The following is a 22,805-nucleotide window of genomic DNA, read 5'->3' on the forward strand; positions in this document are numbered from 1 at the left end:
CTCATCTAGGCTATATATATATATATATATATATATATATATATATATATATATATATATATATATATATATATTTGTATTTATGTTTTACATAAAAAGTCCAAAGAAAGTTTCGATGTTCTGAACACATTATGGTGATAGACAAACTACATATATATTTGTATTTATGTTTTACATAAAAAGTCCAAAGAAAGCTTCGATGTTCTGAACACATTATGGTGATAGACAAACTAAAGTAGGTATAGCCTACTCCATGCATGCGTTAAAGCCAGATTGAGGCATAAGCAATGTGTGATAGCTTTCATGATAAACCCATGGAAATTGATAATTAAAAACAAATATTTTCTATGAAAATACAGAAACTCACATTTTCTGTTGTCTAACTTTGCACACAATTAAATCATAAAACAATGTATTACGAATTTGTTTAAAGTCACCGTTTACGTTCAACCTCAATGAAGTGCATTGGGTCTATCCTATTAAAGCCATATCTATAGTCTCCATCTATACTTGCAGACTAAAAAAGTAAAGGCCTTAAAATATGCACTTTCCTACATCGATGATAGATGGTTATTTGTCAGAGAACATTTCATTATCAGTTTGCTAAGGGGAACATGGTGTAACTTTGTACCCTACTTTGTGAGGAGGTTCTTTTTATCACAGTGTGCAAGTTTGCGGTCAGAGATTTTTTGACATCAGTTGCAATTTCCGGAGTCATATTTAGAAAAACTACAGGAAGGCTCTACAATGTTAATTACCACTATGGTTATTATGGTGAGGCTATTCAAATTTAGAAAGTTGCAAGCAACAGGCTTTTGAATTACAAACGAATGTGTTTATCTCAACAATGCCCATGAACAAATTAGAAATATGCCTACATTCATTTGTAAATGACATGTTGCGTGGAACACACATGATGCAATGTGTTTGTGCACCTCAAAATGCATGATGGCAATACATTTTTCTCTAAACATTGCTGGACGATAACAACACTCGGAGCAAAGCCTACAGAAGCCCAACAGCTCTGCACCTTAATTGTGTCCAATCATCAGCCTGATCAACTTTTACGCACAGTCAGATTAGGAAGATTGTCATCGTTGGTTTGTAGGCTAATCAGCAGGTTTCTGTGTGCAATGTTTTAAGAAATTAAAAAGGACTTCGTTTCACCAGTAGGGACCCAGCCCTAATGCGTTGTTATAGTGACTTCACTTCCCAATTTAGAGTGAGAGAGAGAAAAAAAGCTGCCATCCGGTTATGGACTAAGCGAGAATTGTTGCTGCAATAGTTTGCGCCAAAGGGTAAATGCGCTTGTGCATGGGTTGATGCGATTCAGTCAGGCTTTCCAGACTAGTTATAACGTGTTTAAATGACTAAATGAGAAACAACGACTGAGTGACTGCTACAATGGACTGTACGATAAAGGTAGGCGATTGAACTGGTTTTATTGTCGCTTGTGAAAACGATACGCAGCCACCCACTGAGTCGGTTAGCACGTCTCTGTTTGTTGAGTGAGAGAGGCAAAGCGGTGATGCGAGGTCCCCACTCTTTCCTTCTTGTACAAAATTTCCTCTTCCTTCCCGTTCGTGGTTGTATGTCGGCTCTTTAATAACACAAGTAACCACTACATCTTTACACTCCGATAAAAACGAAATGGTGTCCAGCACTGCACGCGTAAAAAGGGGCGCGCAAAACTCGCGATTTTAATTGTTTCGTTTAATCAAGTTTTATGCTGACGTTCCTGGGTCAAAAGCACATATACTAGCTTAAAGAAAGTTACAGGTCATTTAAAGAAGCGATGCACCTGTCCCAATTGATAAAGACGACACAATTGAGGCACATTACACAGCATATAAGCAATCTTGATCAGTACAAGTTTATTGGAGCGCGCTCGTGGTAGGTGTCTTGGCGCCATGGAACGTATTTGGAATATAAGGCCACTTTCCATAGAGTGGAGGATCGAAATCCGTGAGATGACAGGTATTTTATATTTTACATTTCTTTCAACATTAATTATCATTACCACAACATATGAATAACTGTTAGGATTATCTCATCCAATTAACAAAAGGACTTCAATAAATTATTCTTCTTCAATCGAATTATTAAAATGGGGTAATGTAAAGATGATCTAAAGTTTACCGAAATTGATGAGAATAATTAGGCTACTATCTGCAGCCTAACTGTTATTGGAATAGATAAAATATTGACTTATCCAATTGTTCAGAAACGCATTTTCTCATGAAGGTGGGGCACAAACGCTGACCAAGACAACCGAACAGCAACAATTACAAATATAACGTATTGAGTTATTCCTTGTTACAGCAATACTGATTATTATTTTCACATAATAGGGTGAATTTAACCAAACAGTTAACAAATAGTTCGACAAAAATATGTAGAGCCTAATTAAATAGCTTGTTCTATAAAACAACAAGGACCTTCAGCTTTGAGAAAAAAATGCACTAAAACGAATGGATGATCTGCCAAGGTTATAAAGCTCACGATTAATTCAGTCTATTTGCAGAACGAAACATCAATTTAGAAGCTAATAACGAAACGAAATAAACGAGTTAACAGGTTTTGAAATTGGTTGATGAACCATGTTGATGATATATTGAAGTAGCTAACGCATTGGAATAAACCATTTACATTACAATTGTATTAAACTTGATTACATTTATAAGAATGTATATGTTTTGGACCAACAACTTTAGCCTACATTTTAACACGCATTGCAGGTGTCCATCCTGTTTCTCGTCCACTGAAGTCAAATCACCTCCAGAAACATGTTAACGAAATGATCATAACTTTTCTTCATACCCTATAGCTACAACACATAGGCCTAACATACTTAGGCTACTATTTGGATAACCTGAGGGGGGGAATAAATAGGCTACTTCTGGTTCCTGAAAATGGATGTTATTACAGTGACATATAGAGCGTAATTTAGGAGCGCGCGCACGCACGCACACACACACAAACAAACACTTTTACAACTTAAATATGACGGCCCATCCACTGAAACATGGATATTTACTAAAACATCCAGATAAAGTCAATTGTTTTTGTCACAAAGTTATTTAAAGAATATAGTGGCCTAAACTGCAAACAGGAGCGCTTGTCAGGTGTCGTTATCTGAACTCTGCAGGCTTCCTGTCTCAAACCTCAGACTTTCCGCACACATTTCCGCTCCCTCCACACGAAAAAGGCAACAGAGACTTTGCAAAACAGAATCAAGTCACTGGATGTGTCGAGGTACTGCATTGTTTTAGATGTTAATAAATGAACTCTGAACATAACCAAGACGACCGTGCTCATACTCCATGTGTATCCTTTATCTTGGCAGCTACATGCTTTAAGTTTCTATTGTCTAAAAGCCATGTCATAGAAGCCATGATGTTGCCATATCAAAAGTTGTGTAAACCACGTTTTTGCATGTTGAAGGAGCAGCTGCAGCAGGCCTTTGCAAAATCAGCTCTACTTCTGCTTTCTTGGCCTCTACACCATATTGAGGAGAAGAGTTGGTCACATGTTACATAGATCACTGTAGTGAATTAGTGATCAACTGCAAGCAATAAGCAAAACAAACCGTTTCTTAATATTTGGCTCTTGTTTCAATAGGCAGTTATTTATTCATTTCATATGTGATAAACAATAACATAATTAACTTTTTTTAGATGTAAACTTTTTATCCATTTACTTTTTAAATCATAGACGATTGAATATTTAGCCGAGTTAATATTTTCCTGTTTGGCAATGAACATTCACCTTGGTAAACAAACTCTTTACAATTTGAGGCCTCTATGGAAAGGCATCATGAGCACAGATCAAAGCTAAAATAAATTCACAACATAAATCGACTTCAGCAATGATATGGAACAAAAGTGAATCTAACCATGATAGTTCGGCATGTACAGTGAGGGGAAAAAGTATTTGATCCCCTGCTGATTTTGTACGTTTGCCCACTGACAAAGACATGATCAGTCTATAATTTTAATGGTAGATTTATTTGAACAGTGAGAGACAGAATAACAACAAAAATTTTTTTAAATGCATGTCAAAAATGTTATAAATTGATTTGCATTTTAATGAGGGAAATAAGTATTTGACCCCTCTGCAAAACATGACTTAGTACTTGGTGGCAAAACCCTTGTTGGCAATCACAGAGGTCAGATGTTTCTTGTAGTTGGCCACCAGGTTTGCACACATCTCAGGAGGGATTTTATCCCACTCCTCTTTGCAGATCTTCTCCAAGTCATTAAGGTTTCGAGGCTGACGTTTGGCAACTCGAACCTTCAGCTCCCTCCACAGATTTTCTATGGGATTAAGGTCTGGAGACTGGCTAGGCCACTCCAGGACCTTTTTGAGCCACTCCTTTGTTGCCTTGGCCGTGTGTTTAGGGTCATTGTCATGCTGGAATACCCATCCACAACCCATTTTCAATGCCCTGGCTGAGGGAAGGAGGTTCTCACTCAAGATTTGACGGTACATGGCCCTGTCCATCATCCCTTTGATGCGGTGAAGTTGTCCTGTCCCCTTAGCAGAAAAACACCCCCAAAGCATAATGTTTCCACCTCCACGTTTGATGGTGGGGATGGTGTTCTTGGGGTCATAGGCAGCATTCCTCCTCCTCCAAACACGGAGAGTTGAGTTGATGCCAAAGAGCTCGATTTTGGTCTCATCTGACCACAACACTTTCACCCAGTTCTCCTCTGAATCATTCAGATGTTCATTGGCAAACTTCAGAAGGCCCTGTATATGTGCTTTCTTGAGCAGGGGGACCTTGAGGGCGCTGCAGGATTTCAGTCCTTCACGGTGTAGTGTGCTACCAATTGTTTTTTTGGTGACTATGGTCCCAGCTGCCTTGAGATCATTGACAAGATCCTCCCGTGTAGATCTGGACTGATTCCTCACCGTTCTCATGATCATTGCAACTCCACGAGGTGAGATCTTGCATGGAGCCCCAGGCTGAGGGAGATTGACAGTTATTTTGTGTTTCTTCCATTTGCGAATTATCACACCAACTGTTGTCACCTTCTCACCAAGCTGCTTGGCGATGGTCTTGTAGCCCATTCCAGCCTTGTGTAGGTCTACAATCTTGTCCCTGACATCCTTGGAGAGCTCTTTGGTCTTGGCCATGGTGGAGAGCTTGGAATCTGATTGATTGATTGCTTCTGTGGACAGGTGTCTTTCATACAGGTAACAAGCTGAGATTAGGAGCATTACCTTTAAGAGTGTGCTCCTAATCTCAGCTCGTTACCTGTATAAAAGACACCGGGGAACCAGAAATCTTTCTGATTGAGAGGGGGTCAAATACTTATTTCCCTCATTAAAATGCAAATCAATTTATAAAAATGTTTACATGTGTTCTTCTGGATTTTTTTGCTGTTATTCTGTCTCTCATTGTTCAAATAAACCTACCATTAAAATTATAGACTGATCATTTCTTTGTCAGTGGGCAAACGTACAAAATCAGCAGGGGATCAAATACTTTTTTCCCTCACTGTAGGCTGCAATGCATTTGGTTTAGACTAGTAATCAGTCTCCCTTGTGAATCAAGGATATATCTAGGAACTGTAAGAGAGAGCAGGTGGGAAGCAGGAGTTGGACAATTAAATGTTGGTTTGTTTTTGCACTGTGTTTGAGTTCTCGTAGAAGGTTCTTGAGCTAGAGCTCTGTTGTGAATGTGAGGATGTTTCACAACAGTTGGTTGTACATGGTGGTGGTACAAGGATGTATCACTATCGGTTACTATGGCATTCCGTCAACTGTGTGAGCACCACCCTATGCGGCTGATTCATAAGATGATTATCTGATGTGCTGCTAACCATCAACCATTAAGCAGCTGAACCTGAGACGACAGACTTTAACTCACAGTCCTACATCTTCTGCCTGTGTATGGTTTAGTTGGCTTTTGTATTTTGTTCAACAGCCCTTTTTATGGCAGCATCTAGTATTAGGCTTAGGTGGGCTTAGTACATTCAGTACAAACCTTTCAATAGATCAAAATGGCCTAGGTGTGATAATGCACAAATATGTTGAAAATAAAGATTTGAACTTTGACGGCAGAACTGACAGGACTTTGATAATGTGTGTTTGTAGTGTGTATGCGTGAACTTTGACAGCAGAACTGACAGGACTTTAAAATGTGTGTTTGTAGTGTGTATGCTATGTGCGTGTGCAGACAAAATTGTTTTCAAAACTATTTTGTGTCCCTCAGCAACAGGGCCTAGCTTCTACGAAACTCATTGAACAGGAAGTCAGTTGTGGCATTGGCGGTCAGGCCGCATTCAGTATATTTGTGTCAGTTTGCAAGCTATATAGGGAGAGGGAGTGAGAGAGGGGGGGTGGGGAGCGAGAAAGAAAGAGCAGGTGTATGAGCTTGTGGCTGTGAATGCACAAACATGCCATTGAAACAATGAATCAGCCTAATGAAAGATAAAAAGTTCAGCAATTGATCAAATCACTCTAATGCATCACATTACAATATAAGAATGGCGCTCATGACCCTTTCCATGAATCGTTGCTGCCCAGCCTCAACCTCTTTTCAGCTCAGCCCTTAGTTTCACTTCTGCAGTCAGGGCCTCAGCAGAACATGAGAGGAGGAGGGAGACAGACAGGGAGAAAAAAGAGAGTAGAAGAGAGAGCGAGAGGAAAGAGACAGAGGAAAGTGACAGAAAGAGAGGAGAGAGAGGGTAACGGTCAGGGAGGAAAGTGTGGAGGACCTGTGATGTGTTGTTCCTTTACCACTGAATACAAACTTATCACGTGTACTAACATTTCAGTATCAGGACTGAAATAATATTGTCAGTTTGATATATTAATATGTCGTTCAATTAAGCTACAATGTTTCTATAGCTAACAGTCCTGTCACTGTTAGTCTGGAGAAGGAAATTCCACTAAATGTGTACCATGCATAAAATGCTTTACAATGCTCAGGTAACACAATGGAAGAGCGGCACTTTGAACTTCAATCAAGGCTGTGTATTCTTGCTGTCCGACGTACCCAATCCTCCCCCTACCTTCATCAACCCTAGGTTGTTTTCCAGCTTTAAATTAGCCACATCTTTACACTGTGGCCCCCCTCTGTTTCCTTTCCCTTGGCCTGTGCCAAAAGGTTTCTCTGCACATGGGGGCCAGATTTCCTGTGGACCACCGAAAAAGCCTGGAACTGACGTACGAGTCGCAAAGACAATAGTGAAGTCCTCTAAATACACACGCACTTACTCCCACTTAGAACTACACATATATACTTACCCACACAAAGACTCAACAACAAGGCCTATCCTTACCCACCGTATAGACACAACACGCCCTCGCAGACACACACACACACACACACACAAACACACACACACACACGCACACACACACGCACACACACAAGCACACACACACGCGCGCATAGAAGAGTGCCATCTTGAAGAATGGTTTGGAGTTTGGAGGCCTTTGTCAGCGTTAAACACAGGAAGCTGCACAAAGAAAGCGTCTCAAATCTTGATCTGACTCCGCCAAGCTCCCCCCCACCACCCCAATCCCAACGAATTAAAACTGTGACAAAGATCACGGAAGCTCTCATTTCTCCAAACGTTGATGCCAATGTACCGCAAGTAACCGCAATCAAACATTATGATACTGAGCTAAATTGATCAAATAAAGACAGTGATTTATAAGCTTCATGCCACAATCTCCTATTTTCCATGTAATGTTCCTCAAGCCACCAATCACAAATTCTAAAGATGTCTGGACTATGACAAAGTTAGAAACGGGAATTAATAAATCCTTCATCAATAGAACAAGACTCATTAAGGTGTGAAATCTCGTTATGGGTGTTCCATTCAACGTAGTGTGGAAAAACCTCACAGAGGTGTGGGCAGTTTCCTGGCTACCATCATCACATGACTAGTTGTGGCCCATACTTACTGTAACGGCTGACTCCACTGTTTGTCTGTGCCGGCAGGAAGCGCTGTCCGTGGTGAGCGAGGACCAGTCCATTTTCGAGTCGCCCTTCACTGCTGCCACGACCATGCACATGAAGGGCGAGATGACGTCACCGGGAGCCTTCAGCCAGGCCTCCGAAGAGAGCCAAGAACCCACCGAGCCGGAGTGGGCCGGGCCGGGAGCACATAACCCTGGGAAGAGAGGAGAACACATCAACGGAACCAGGTGAGGGAGGGCGCATCAGGATTAGCAGTCTTCGAGAGAAGTTATACCCCTCATTTAGTGTCGCTCTGGATAAGAGCGTCTGCTAAATGACGTAAATGTAAATGTCAATGTAAATGTAGTGTTATATTTACCACATTCCCACTAATTTAATGTTATATTTATCACATTCAAGAGAGTTTACCGTCACCATAATAATACTGAAACAGGATAACACAGAATCATACCAGAATATTACTAATCTCCCTACTCCCTCCCTCTCTCGACAGTCGTGAGTCCCCTGTGAATTGCAGTGTGACCAAACGCTCCCGACACATGAGCAGCAACGATGGGGGTCAGCTGGCCTACCAGGCCTCGTACCCCGAGCCCCGCGCCAGCCCCCAGACTGCCACCCCGCCCAACAGCGCCACAGAGGAGAAGAGAGTCATAGTGCCCGCAGGTGAGGTGCCAACACACTCAGCAAAGGGGTTCCCAGATCCTATATCTGCAAAGAGAATTGGCTGGGATGGCGTTCCCATCATATTGCCTTCACCTGTTAAATTATCTTCCATCATCTGGGAGTCAGCCATTAAGAGCAGATTGTGGGGACTGGGAAGTGAGCATGTTTTTGGAATGGAACCCAGCCAATGAGTCATTGTTGGGAGATTCCACCTAAGATGACATTCCAAACATGAGACATCGTTAGGTGTGGTAAATCTATACAATTAATAGACAAGACTACAAGGTTTGATTCTTAGTCTGAGTCACACAGGCCATGATAATACACGGATATGACATCACAGCTGTGTTAAACAAGGACAATGAAGACCCTAGGGACACAGGATGAAAACGCTTTCAATGTAAACTTAAACGACTAAAACAAAAAAGAAACCATGTAGAAAAGATAATGGACCTATATATTTTTCAATAATAGCCTATAATCTTTGAGAATTTACAATCAACTAAATAAAAGCTAGACAATCAGGCCCCCATTGATGTTGTAATGGTTGAGCATAAGAACACAGCATTAGCCGTGTCAAAATGCATAGAATTGTAGGAAATTGTAGAAGATTAGATTTGAACCTGCAACATTTTCTCTCCGCTGCCAAGATAATATGTTTGACTTATTATTTGGTCTGTGTCTGTTTTTTCACCGCTCAACCCTTATGGTGAGTCGCGACTCAAAAGAAACCTCAATTGGTAGGTCACAAAGCAAAACAGTTTGGGAACCCCTGCCCTAGGGTACAGACAGAGGCAGCTCCAGACTACTGTCTGATATTTTGGGGTATTCATGAGGTCCATACGTCATCTTTGGGTTCCTACGGTACTAAAAAATACCTTTAGTTTCATTTGAGGAGAAAAAACTTTTCCATTTAACTTCCATAAAACTAGTAACTTCTCAACTTTATGAGATGCTGGGTCTGTGTGAGTTAAAACAAACTCCTGCTTCCACAATTTACCAATCTCTCTCCGTCCTTCTCCTCTTCCTCCTGGTCCCAGACCCTGAGGTGTGGACCCAAGACCATGTGCGCCAGTGGCTGGACTGGGCCATCAAGGAGTACAGCCTGGAGGAGGTGGACATCATGCACTTCCACACACTGGAGGGCAAGGCCCTCTGCAAGATGACCAAAGAGGATATGATGCGCATCACGTCCGCCTACAACACAGACATCCTGCTTGGCCACCTCAATTACCTCCGGCAGAGTAAGGGTTACGGCCTGGGACTCGTAGAAACTTTTCATATGACTATTTTCATTCTCCATTAGGACATAGCTGATCTATGTATCCCATTTTGTAACCTTCTTTGAATCTCTTTTTTAGGCAGCCCTACTTTCTCCTACCCCACAACTCCAACCAACAACACACAGCAACAACCCAGACTACAGGTTAAATCAGGTAAGACAATTAACTTTACAACTCATATTTGAGACCGATATCAATTTTGGGCCCATTAAAACAATAACTGCATTACCAAGAACATAGTGACTTAGTGCAAAATCCTTAAACTGCATGCATAAAGAACCTGGAGCTAGCAAGCATTGAGATAAACAGCCTTAAAATGAGAAGGGGATTAAAATGGAGGGTTTTTGTGGAAGGAATCATCTATTCAAACCTCTCTCTGAGGCAGATCAAATACTTGACTCATTTAATGGATTCAAAATGAAGTGTTGAGTTGCCATTCCAGATTACATATTTTAGAGCGCTTTAAAGTTTCTTGGCGGAGTGTTTCCCTGAGTTGACGACTCTTTGACAAGTCCACGACTCAACAGTCAGTTTCAGACAGGAAACAGCTGCACCGGCAGAGGAAAATGGGGGGGTATGGGTCCCAATTTGGGACACAATTGACAATCAATGGGAATGCTCAGTGGCGCATTTGATGGTCAGGAAGTATGATTTCAGTGTGTCACCATCAGAGCATGTGAGCAGAGTGGAGCGGGAGTGGAGCGGAGTGGAGCGGAGTGGAGCGGGGAGCGAGCGGGGAGCGCGAGCGGCCGGATTTTGGACAGAGCGCAGAGCGGCATTTTTAAAAGGACGGAGCGTCGCCCTATGTCCCGCTCCAATTTCGCTCTGCTCACACCACGAGTTTGAAGCATGCTCAGGCCTGACCCAGAATCCATCTGTGTCTTGCACAGTCATCAACAGTAGACTATTTTCAGTCAAAACTCGGCTCAATAATGGAGTTCACCGAGTACTTCAAAAAGGAAAATGAGAAGTCCTACAGGTGTACTATTAATATAAAACTAACTAACAATGATAATGTGGTTCAAGAAAAAGAATGTGGTGACATCGTTTCAGTCAGTAAAGATTCATTTTGGAATCTAAAAAGACACATCTCTCGAAAACACGAAAGTGTGCTACGTGAACACGCTGGGAAGAAAGCAAAAGGTTAGCAAGTTGAATAGGGTAACTTGTAACAAAAGTGTACATTAAATATAGCCTAATAGTCAAACAAATTCGTTTTGTCATTCAAAGTAGGCCTAATATATGGTTCGTTTAATTTAATTTGTGTCGTCCATGAATTTGTATTTTATAGAGCAAGAGGAGCAGCAGCAGCAACAAGAGAAAAGGGTTGAGGAATTCAAAAGTTTCTTCACTGCACACAAAGGCCCAACCATAACAAGGGAGAGAAAAAGAGAGCTGGATGTAGCATTTAAAAAAATGATTTACATGGACTATGAACCGCTGAGTACAACACCGTACGGGACACACTCATGCCACATGCCCTGGAAGAGATGGAAGCCAAACTGCAAGACCTACTGCAAAATGGTGATGGGCTCGTTCTGTCAGCGGACATGTGGACCAGTAGAAGAGGGCACAGCTTCCTTGGCATCGTGGCCAGTTTAATTGATGGGACGTTCCGGGGGCACGCGGTTTTGTTGGGCTGTGAGCACATACAGGGGCACCATACCGCAGATCGTATTTACCAAAAGTATGAAAGTGTACTGAAATATTGGAACGTGCAACGACGTGTGATTCGGGTCGTCACTGACAGTGCCAGCAACATGATCAAGGCATTTAACCTCCTCCCTGGCACTGAAGAGGAGGCGGAGGGTGAAGTGACCGCGGATGCCAGCAGCAGCGCAGAACATGAAGAGGAGAATGAGGGACCACCTGCGCCCTCGCAAGTCCATGTGGAAGTGATAACCTCTAATGTAGAAACTATGATAAATCAGTACTTTACTGTGTCAAATTTACATCTGAGATGCCCCATTCACATGCTTCAGCTGGCGATCAAAGACGCCATTAACGAGCACGACAACATGAATAGGCTGTTAGTGAATGTCGGGCACCTGGTGAAAAGCGTACGCAAGAGCACCCTGAACACAGAGGAAACCGACCAATTAGGTGTCCGCACCACAAATGCCTGCGCCACTCGATGGAGCAGTCAGCTGCGGATGATTCAGTCGTTCATCCGGTTGTTCCAAAAATACCCGTTATGGCAAAACAAACTCAAGTCTAATGTTGCTAACGTGGTCCTCTGTAGCTCAACTGGTAGAGCACGGCGCTTGTAATGCCAAGGTAGTGGGTTCGATCCCCGGGACCACCCATACACAAAAAATGTATGCACGCATGACTGTAAGTCGCTTTGGATAAAAGCGTCTGCTAAATGGCATATTATTATTATTATTATCACCCTGAATCAAGTACGGCAGCTGACGCACCTTGTCAGTGTGCTGACACCACTGGCAGACCTCACAGACAAAATGCAGAAGGAGCTGGGGAACCTGGGGATGATCCTCCCTGCTGTCACATAAATCAAATCCCTGCTCACCGATGACACTCACGCTGCACTTTCAATGGGCATCGCTGCTTTTGCAGAAACATTGGCAAACAACGTGTCAATTCGCTATGGAATATACTATAGGCTACTGATAAACATCTCATTTTAGCATCAGTGTTAGATCCCCGTTTCAAGACAGAATGGATAATCCGAGATGAGTCTGTATGCAACAAACTCGGGGAGAACCGTGACCTCCTCATAAAAGAAGCTGAAGAAATTAACGCTCCCAGCGGCACACCCGAGACAGACACCCCACCCGCCGCTGACCTGAATCCCGAGCCTGAACCAAAAAGAGCTCGCCTGTTCGGGTCATACTTCAGTGAGCAGCTACGCATAACCGGAGACGCCAAAGGTGAAGTCGAAAATTACCTCTCATCCCCGAGACAGAACCCGGACGCAGATGTTATTCGATTTTGGAAAGAAAACTCCATGTCTTTTCCCCGCCTGGCTAAAGTAGCTCGCATTGTGTTCAGCATCCCAAGCGGGTCTGCGAGCGCAGAGAGGGTTTTCTCCGCTGCTGGCCTGCTGTCAAGAAACCACCGCATGAGTCTGAAGCCTCAGACATTGGCCAAACTTGTGTTCTTGAAGGTGAACTCAAAAGAACTGTAGATAAGGAAAGCGATTAATTTTTATTTTTTTTATTTTAAAAAGTTTGACAATGGATATAAGCCAATTTAAATTTTTATCCACGTGCAAGCTGCGCAAAAGTTCAGTTATCAGAATTTTGGCCTAATAGTTCATTTACTTTTAAAACTTTGATGTATAGCCTGTATATTTTTATTTATATAATTAGGTCCATTGATTCGTTTAATTTTACAGGACTTTTTGTGTATATTCCTTCTTACATAGGCTAGGCCTAATTTGTAATTTGAAATAAAACATTTCTATTTGGAAAATGTTGTCGTTGCTCTTTAGTTCTTTGGGAGGTAAGGCTGTGGTTTAAGCTAAAAGTGAAATACATGCAGATTTTTTTCCTTTTTTGGAGCGAGCGAGGGGGCGATTTGAGTGGAGCGCGATGCAAACTTGGTTGAGCGCTGAGCGATAATGAGCGGACTGGCCTGATGTGGCTTTGAGCGGGGGGAGCGGAGGGGTGAACAGCTCCGTGAGCGATGAGCTGAGATTCTCACCGCTCCACTCCGCTCATATGCTCTGGTCACCATCTTGCTACGCGGAGGAGTTTTTGGATACATTGCATGCGCAGTTTGAGCTCCTCTAGGAAGTGACGTTGCAGGTTAGCTCAGTGTTGACCCCTCTCATGTAGTATGTCAAGCTGAAGGCCCTCCGAGGTACTGCAGGCTGACATTAGCAACTAAATGAGCCTTATAACTTCGTCTGTGTGTGATTTTAAAGTAAATCAGTTCAAGGACATGCATCTGGTGAAATAGAAGCAACTATTGATACCATGATTGTGTTCGGAAAAAAATGCTGCCTTCCTTCTATGGCTGCTGGGTGAATCCATTTGAATTCAATCACTTTTGACAGCCGCTTTTGATTTGATTTGATTGCTTTTTCCCATTGTAGAAGTGCTCAGAAAGGTGCTCAAAGTTGACCTATTTTGCATACCCCACCATACCATGAGACGTCCATGTCTTAATCACTAGAAAAGATAAACGGTTGAGATTGCTCTAATTTAAAAGCTTACAAACAGTGTTATCAAACTATTTATTGAAAATAAAAATGTAATTTAACCTTAATTTATGTTTATCTATAAATGTTGAAACTCCGATTTGTTTCATATTCTAATATGTTGTAGTTAAGACCCTATTTCACATATTCTCAGGTTTTGTGTTGTGCCCGCCATCGGTTGAGACAACATGCTCTTGAATACAGGGTGGGTGTTATGTTCTGGTAAATGTACAAAAATGGGAATATAATTGAAATTTCAACTTTCAAATGGTACCACAAAGATGGTTGGAGGTCCACAAGTCAGAAAATGTTGACTTGAATGAATACTGTTAATCCTCCATAGGAAACCTATTGAAATAATAGAAATATAGATAATAGAATATACTTTTAATTTTATTTTTATTTTTTTCACCTTTATTTAACCAGGTAAGCCAGTTGAGAACAAGTTCTCATTTACAACTGCAACCTGGCCAAGATAAAGCAAAGCAGTGCGATAAAAACAACAACACAGAGTTACATATGGGGTAAACAAAACATAAAGTCAAAAATACAACAGAAAATATATATACAGTGTGTGCGAATGTAGTAAGTTATGGAGGTAAGGCAATAAATAAATAGGCCATAGTGCAAAAATAGTTACAATTTCGTAATTAACACTGGAATGATAGATGTGCAAAAGATGATGTGCAAATAGAGATACTGGGTTGCAAATTAGCAAAATAAATAACAATATGGGGATGAGGTAGTTGGGTGGGCTAATTTCAGAATGGCTGTGTACAGGTGCAGTGATCGGTAAGCTGCTCTGACAATTTACGCTTAAAGTTAGTGAGGGAGATAAGAGTCTCCAGCTTCAGAGATTTTTGCAGTTCGTTCCAGTCATTGGCAGCAGAGAACTGGAAGGAATGGCGGCCAAAGGAAGTGTTGGCTTTGGGGATGACCAGTGAGATATACCTGCTGGAGCGCAGACTACGTGTGGGTGTTGCTATGGTGACCAGATAGCTAAGATAAGGCAGGGATTTGCCTAGAAGTGATTTATAGATGACCTGGAGCCAGTGGGTTTGGCGACGAATATGTAGTGAGGGCCAGCCAACAAGAGCGTACAGGTCACAATGGTGGGTAGTATATGGGGCTTTGGTGACAAAACGGATGGCACTGTGATAGACTACATCCAATTTGCTGAGTAGAGTGTTGGAGGCTATTTTGTAAATGACATCGCCGAAGTCAAGGATCTGTAGTATAGTCAGTTTTACGAGGGCATGTTTGGCAGCATGACCATTTAAGTTAGCATTTGACGGTGGGTGGACCGGCGGCCATCTTTGTGGTAGTAATTAGAAGTAAACATTTAAATTTAAATGTAAATTATGTACCAGCTAAATTGCAGTGGTCTGAAAGGATAGGTCCATTCTTTTTCTATGACTGAAATGACACCCACCCTGTATTCAAGAGCATGTTGTACCTCAACCGATGGCGGGCACAACACAAAAACCTCAGATGATGTAAAATAGGGTCTAAGCTACAACATATGCAAATATGAAGAAAATAATCAGAGTTTACGTGTTTTTAGATAATTAACGTTAAAGGTATTATTTATTATTTAGTCATTTATTTGAAAACTGTTTGAAAAACCTTTTTATAAGCTTTTAAATGATATCAAACTCAACTGTTTATCCTTTCCAGTGATGAAGACATGGATGTCTCATAGATGGTATGCAAAATGGGTAAACTTTGAGCACCTTTATTTCCTAAATGTTTTGGCATTCAGGTCCAAAAAGTCACTTTCTGAATACTTCTTCCATGTACAAACATTTTATGGAAAGTTTTGTTTAAATCAAAAGGGATGCTGTCAAAACGTGATGGAATTCAAATTGATTTATTTACCCTGCTACCCTGTTTGTCCTGTATGCTTAAAAGCCCTCTCTGAACTTTCTTCCTGTGCATACCTCGTCTCACCCTCCTTTCTTTTTGAGCAGAGAACAGCTATGAAGAGATAGGCAGAAGGAACAGCTGGTCATCGAACCCCATGCCGCCTGCAGTACCCAAAGGTACAATAACAGACGTCACATCTCATTCTCAGTGCTTTACATTTATTGTGAGCACTAAGGCAGATTCATACTAATAGTTGTATCAGATATTAGTTAGGCAACTTCTTTCTAGAAATGATTACCACAGTGTTTCACAGTAGAGACAGAACACATTCATTAAGTCAAGCATTTTGTAGTTAAAGATGGAATAATAATGATAGAGCAAATTAAGAGTAAACAGAGAACTTTGTCGACATGTTTTCATTGTGCTGATAAATACATCATGTTGTTTATGATTTAGGTTCTCCCATTGAGCACCAAAACAGCACCAGACTCACAGAGCCTCCGCCGAGAATTGTGCAAGGTGTGCATCTGTACTGCTTTCTCTTGTTTCCTGATCCTAGTTTGTTGTAACAGTGGTATAACCTTTGTACCAGTCAAGTCAACAATGTCTTAATAGACAAATCTAACCTTTCCAACCCTTAATTTCCTTGCAGACCCATACCAAGCATTAGGTCCCATCAGCAGTCGTCTAGCCAACCCAGGTGAGAGCATATCCCATAATGCACCATGTTCAACAGGTGAACCAAATAGGTGGTGACAAATGTGGCCTTTACACTGTCTGCTTTTGTGTCATGAACTGTAACACACCAAAAGAAATTGAATAGGAGAAAAGAGGAGGGCTGAGGTATTCCTTAAAAAGAGAACAATTAATAGTCATACATTCCCTGTCTGGGATGGCACATTGACAAAAACGTCCACCTAGATGATAGCATTATACATTCGCGCCCTCAGCAAAACTAGGCTGAAACATTTGAATTATTGTCTCCCGTTGACCAGAATTACCCTGTTTGACAGAATGAATTCTGTATCTCCTCACAGAAGGCCAGGCCCTCCACTCCAAGAACCGAACAGGCAAACACAGTTCATACAGGCTGCCTGACCCCAGCGCTCACAGGCCTGTGGGTAGGTTTCTGCCTGGTCCACCCACGTTCTGTCTCAGTCAAATGGCACACAGTGAAAAAGGTCACATTTGCAGAAGTAGAACCACAAGTTCAAACTTTAAAGTGTATTTAGAATCCTGGTGGCATCTCTTATACAAGTTCTATTCTCAGACACAGACCCCCATGGGACATAGATTGATATGACAATAGCAAAATAGACCACGAGAAGGAGATATCAATGGTGCATGAATGAAACTGCATGTGAATGAGTTAAATTGTATTTTTGTGTCAAATTGCCAGTTGGCAACCCATCCCTTATGGGATTAATTTAAACAAACAAGAATGACAATGATTCACAGTGATAATTATTCCGGTGTTCTGTGCAGTGCACATCGCATAAAGAATTAAATGGAAATCAATACATAATAGTAGATAAGGATATTCAAGCAAAAAACATTTAAAACATCTATACAAATACAGAAAAATGAAATGTGTGTATGGATAAAACTACACTAATCTACAAACAATCCTACTCTTAAGAGGAGCATTTCAGAACCAGATCTTACTTTAACAGAACTCAGCCCTTTGATGCATCCATCCCCTTCACACCCTGTCCCATTTCTCTTCCTAGGCTCTGGACAGATCCAGCTGTGGCAGTTCCTGCTGGAGCTGCTGTCGGACAGCAACAACTCCAGCATCATCACCTGGGAGGGCACCAATGGCGAGTTCAAGATGACCGACCCGGACGAGGTAGCCAAGCGTTGGGGCGAGAGGAAGAGCAAGCCCAACATGAACTACGACAAGCTGAGCCGCGCCCTGCGCTACTACTACGACAAGAACATCATGACCAAGGTGCACGGCAAGCGCTACGCCTACAAGTTTGACTTCCAGGGGATCTCACAGGCCCACCAGAGCCACGGAGGGGAGGGGGGCATTGTTAAGTATCAGACTGAGGTGTCTTATGCCCAGTCCTACCACAGCCACCAGCCAAAAATGAACTTCATGAACACACATGCCGCCCCTATGCCCGTGTCCCCTGGGAACTTTTTCGGACAGCCTACAAATTACTGGAACTCAACAACCAGCCCCATGTATCCGGGATCTCCCATGCCAAGGCACCCGGGGACTCACTCCCACCTGAGCTCATACTACTGAGGCCTGGGTGTGTTGCACTAGACTGGTTGGGCTGGCAGAGCTTTCTGAAACAGACTGATATCCAAGATACCATCCACATTGTATCTGGTCTGAAATGTCTAAATTACGTTGTTGTAACGCTATGCGAGTTGTACAATGGACAATCATGCTCATGTCACATCTTAAAGCAGAGGCACCAGAAGATAGAAAAAGAGAAGAGGGTAAACAATGTGAAGAAGCAATGATGACTAGTAGAGACAAAGGGATTGCCATGAACGTTCTGCCTTTTTGAATTTCTCAATTATGGAGGTTGAGAATTTGTTTATATTATATCCTGTGATTCGGTTGTTTGAAAACCAAGTTTTTCAATTATGTAAGTATTTTGTTTAATATGTGACTGAGGTCATTGAAGGACTTAAAACCTCTTAAATGTAATGGCAAAATGTAGATTTCCGCCTAAATAGACATACCCAAAAGTAACTGCTATTCATGTGTAATTACGTGATTCTGACATGCACAAACTTGGTATATTTGGAAAGAAGACATCTGGGAGATTATGGGGAAATTATCAGACGATAGATAGGAGTTAAATAGTTCAAAATACACAAGATCAAGCACACACAAAATAACAGTTTTTAAATTTTATTTATTTTGAAAGTCATCTTTCATTGACAAGCTATAAGTGAATTATTGATGACTAGAGCTGGAATCACATCAGATGGCTTCCACAACATGTGAGCAGTATCAGAAAAAAAAGGGATTGATAGACCTAACAACTAGAAATGGGCAGATGTTTTGTTTTAGTAAGTGGTGTCAGGTGTGGTCACGGGACGTTTCCAAGTGTCCCTAAACCTCTCCAAAGTGGCATATGTCTGTAAATTAGATAATCCCAGTGCTATTACATATTTACAATCACTAAATGCCATTTGTTCAGTACAAAAACACAATGTCTACCATACCAACCTCACTCATATATTGTGTTGGTGTTATGGGGTAACCAGGGTACATTCAAGTGTCATTTCCTCTCCAAAGTGTCAGAATGTGGTAATTGCACTGTTTTTGCACACTGGATGTGCCTAAAAGTTATTGTTCACTATAAAAACTAAATTTCAACAACACCAACCTCTCTCATACATTGTGGTGGTGTCGGGGGACATACAGGGAATATGGATGCCTACAGCGCATAAGCAGGCAACATTTTTGATGCGCAACGATAGTCACTCAGTGCACATTAGATGTAAAAAAAATCATCAGATAACATTTGCAATAGGCTAGATGTGTTCCTACCAACCTAAGGATTCATTTGATACCCCCATGTAGCTATAGCTCAAACACAGACCAAATTGAAGCTTACCTTGTAAGATGTTTGCTGTTTGGTGAAAACAATGTGTAAAATAAACATTTTGACTCTCGGGGCTGGTGATCAATAACGACAGACAAATAACATGTCCTCATGATCTGTGGAGTCCCGGCTTTCGATGTATATCAATGTATTCAGTGTTGATTTTGATTATGCTTCACAAAACTAACCGGAACGTAGGTAACAGCCATCTTGAAATGAGGTCATCGGCTTGGCCTGCCCTTATAAATTCGTATGCCCATATATGGTAGTAAGTAATACCGAAGATTTGAAGGCACCGATCAATAACCAAGATGATCAGCTTTCCGCAGACACCATGCTTTTGCAGATAGGGGCTACCGTTCTCATACCAGACTGAATTGAATAAAACAAAAAAAATCAAATAGGGTCCCCAAATATGGAGACTTTACGTTTAAGAGGTTTTAAGGGGAAAGTCACTGAGTGTGGGAAGTGGTGAAACTGTGTTGAGGTCTTTATATCAATTATTATATTAATCGATCTAACATTTGTAAAAGTATAATTGTACAGAATGTTTCATACAATTGTAGCAATAAAACATTGACCCATGTAGTAATGCTAATAAAGGAACTTGTATATGTCAGTTGGTCTCCTCTCTTTTCTCCAAACCATTGATCATTTTAACTGACAAAAATATTAACAAGATGGTAATTATTTTATTTTTTATTTCCAAAAAGTGAATTATCGACATGAACGTTGGGCAGTGACCACACTTGCTGTCTATTTGTCCAAACCAAATAGCTCCTCGAATGTTCTGTGTGGTTCAGAGACCTGCTCTACTTCCACGACAGCAAATCCCTTCACAGGCCTCTCTTTAAGTCTCTCCACCTGCCTCACACCTAACTGCCCCTCCACCACGGTCTCGGGCTGTGAGGTTGTCGTCACCTCCTGGGCCGGAGCAGGCTTCGTGTTGTATTCCACTGACCATGACTTGCTGGTGACCATCTTTGTGGTGGCTGGAGCACACAGAGCGAGTTAGATGCCAAACTTCTTCACTGACACAGACTAAATAAATTGATACTCATTGATGGTGATAACATAGGATAGGCTAAGCTTTGTGCACAAATGTTTGAAAACACCTTCCTAAATAAAAATGATTCATATCATCATAATGAGGCCATCTTTACAAGTGCAAAAAAGTACTCCGGACCAAAATAACCTCACAAAACCAACAGTAAGTAACTGCAAAGATACACTTGTAGGCACGGTACTCACCAGAGGGGACAGCAGAGCAACTACATGTGGACTCACAACAGGAGCAGACTGAAGAAGCTCCATACAGCTCCTTCCATCTGATAGGACCAGACCAAGATGTATGTGAGCAATATGAAATACTTTTTTCATATTATTAGTGGTTTTCCATCATCTTTTGCAGGGCCTATATGGATAAAGTATCAGACAGCTTCAGTATGATCAGGGCTTACTCTCTTGCTGAGGAATCGTAAGTGCAGGCTTTGGCTGTTGAAGAGGGGACAGACCTCCCCACAGACATGGCACAGTGCATGTAGAGCTCCTGTGGCTGAAGAAGAGAGGCTTGGGCTGATTGAAATGTGGCACAGAATCTACAGTTTGCATACTTATGTACATACTACTTCCAATGCAATGTAGAGTCAGCGGACCTCAGTAAATCAATTGCATAGACAAGGGAAAGGAAAATATATACAGTGGGGGAAAAAAGTATTTAGTCAGCCACCAATTGTGCAAGTTCTTCCACTTAAAAAGATGAGAGAGGCCTGTAATTTTCATCATAGGTACACGTCAACTATGACAGACAAATTGAGGAAAAAAAAATCCAGAAAATCACATTGTAGGATTTTTTATGAATTTATTTGCAAATTATGGTGGAAAATAAGTATTTGGTCACCTACAAACAAGCAAGATTTCTGGCTCTCACAGACCTGTAACTTCTTATTTAAGAGGCTCCTCTGTCCTCCACTCGTTACCTGTATTAATGGCACCTGTTTGAACTTGTTATTAGTATAAAAGACACCTGTCCACAACCTCAAACAGTCACACTCCAAACTCCACTATGGCCAAGACCAAAGAGCTGTCAAAGGACACCAGAAACAAAATTGTAGACCTGCACCAGGCTGGGAAGACTGAATCTGCAATAGGTAAACAGCTTGGTTTGAAGAAATCAACTGTGGGAGCAATTATTAGGAAATGGAAGACATACAAGACCACTGATAATCTCCCTCGATCTGGGGCTCCACGCAAGATATCACCCTGTGGGGTCAAAATGATCACAAGAACGGTGAGCAAAAATCCCAGAACCACACGGGGGGACCTAGTGAATGACCTGCAGAGAGCTGGGACCAAAGCAACAAAGCCTACCATCAGTAACACACTATGCCGCCAGGGACTCAAATCCTGCAGTGCCAGACGTGTCCCCCTGCTGAAGCCAGTACATGTCCAGACCCGTCTGAAGTTTGCTAGAGTGCATTTGGATGATCCAGAAGAGGATTGGGAGAATGTCATATGGTCAGATGGAACCAAAATATAACTTTTTGGTAAAAAATCAACTCGTCGTGTTTGGAGGACAAAGAATGCTGAGTTGCATCCAAAGAATACCATACCTACTGTGAAGCATGGAGGTGGAAACATCATGCTTTGGGGCTGTTTTTCTGCAAAGGGACCAGGACGACTGATCCGTGTAAAGGAAAGAATGAATGGGGCCATGTATCGTGAGATTTTGAGTGAAAACCTCCTTCCATCAGCAAGGGCATTGAAGATGAAACGTGGCTGGGTCTTTCAGCATGACAATGATCCCAAACACACCGCCCGGGCAACGAAGGAGTGGCTTCGTAAGAAGCATTTCAAGGTCCTGGAGTGGCCTAGCCAGTCTCCAGATCTCAACCCCATAGAAAATCTTTGGAGGGAGTTGAAAGTCTGTGTTGCCCAGCGACAGCCCCAAAACATCACTGCTCTAGAGGAGATCTGCATGGAGGAATGGGCCAAAATACCAGCAAGTGTGTGAAAACCTTGTGAAGACTTACAGAAAACGTTTGACCTGTGTCATTGCCAACAAAGGGTATCTAACAAAGTATTGAGAAACTTTTGTTATTGACCAAATACTTATTTTCCACCATAATTTGCAAATAAATTCATAAAAAATCCTACAATGTGATTTTCTGGATATTTTTTTCTCATTTTGTCTGTCATAGTTGACGTGTAACTATGATGAAAATTACAGGCCTCTCTCATCTTTTTAAGTGGGAGAACTTGCACAATTGGTGGCTGACTAAATACTTTTTTTCACCACTGTACAAGCTCAGTGG

At 41.7% G+C, this 22,805-nt stretch overlaps 2 protein-coding genes across 4 annotated transcripts; one reads left to right on the forward strand and one right to left on the reverse strand.

The window, feature by feature from the left end:
* The first annotated feature begins 430 nt into the window (after nucleotides 1-430).
* LOC121563769 (Friend leukemia integration 1 transcription factor) lies at nucleotides 431-20,110 on the forward strand. Of its 3 annotated transcripts, none has more exons than XM_045215090.1 (10): nucleotides 431-1,422; nucleotides 7,961-8,166; nucleotides 8,433-8,602; nucleotides 9,643-9,846; nucleotides 9,964-10,038; nucleotides 16,021-16,092; nucleotides 16,373-16,435; nucleotides 16,569-16,616; nucleotides 16,954-17,037; nucleotides 17,647-20,110. In XM_045215090.1, the coding sequence occupies exons 1-10, from the start codon at nucleotides 1,405-1,407 to the stop codon at nucleotides 18,168-18,170; spliced, it is 1,464 nt and encodes a 487-aa protein (XP_045071025.1). In that variant the 5' UTR covers nucleotides 431-1,404; the 3' UTR covers nucleotides 18,171-20,110. The 3 variants fall into 3 exon arrangements, with proteins under 3 accessions (XP_045071025.1, XP_045071026.1, XP_045071027.1); XM_045215092.1 differs by lacking the exon at nucleotides 431-1,422 and adding an exon at nucleotides 1,454-1,977; XM_045215091.1 differs by lacking the exon at nucleotides 16,954-17,037.
* A 53-nt stretch (nucleotides 20,111-20,163) lies between these two features.
* LOC121563770 (zona pellucida sperm-binding protein 3) lies at nucleotides 20,164-21,046 on the reverse strand (the record flags this gene model as incomplete). Its single annotated transcript, XM_041875483.2, is given in 3 exon segments — nucleotides 20,164-20,483; nucleotides 20,743-20,819; nucleotides 20,952-21,046. Coding segments are annotated over 3 exon segments (408 nt in total), but the record flags the coding sequence as incomplete, so codon positions are not given.
* Nucleotides 21,047-22,805: the final 1,759 nt, after the last annotated feature.

Source organism: Coregonus clupeaformis, unplaced genomic scaffold, assembly GCF_020615455.1.
Source record: "Coregonus clupeaformis isolate EN_2021a unplaced genomic scaffold, ASM2061545v1 scaf0366, whole genome shotgun sequence".
NCBI classification, from domain to species: Eukaryota; Metazoa; Chordata; class Actinopteri; order Salmoniformes; family Salmonidae; genus Coregonus; species Coregonus clupeaformis.

Coding starts and splice junctions, on each gene's coding strand:
- LOC121563769 (XM_045215090.1), top strand. Junction 8,167..8,432: donor GAACACATCAACGGAACCAG/GTGAGGGAGGGC, acceptor CTCTCTCGACAG/TCGTGAGTCCCCTGTGAATT. Junction 16,436..16,568: donor TCCGCCGAGAATTGTGCAAG/GTGTGCATCTGT, acceptor ATTTCCTTGCAG/ACCCATACCAAGCATTAGGT.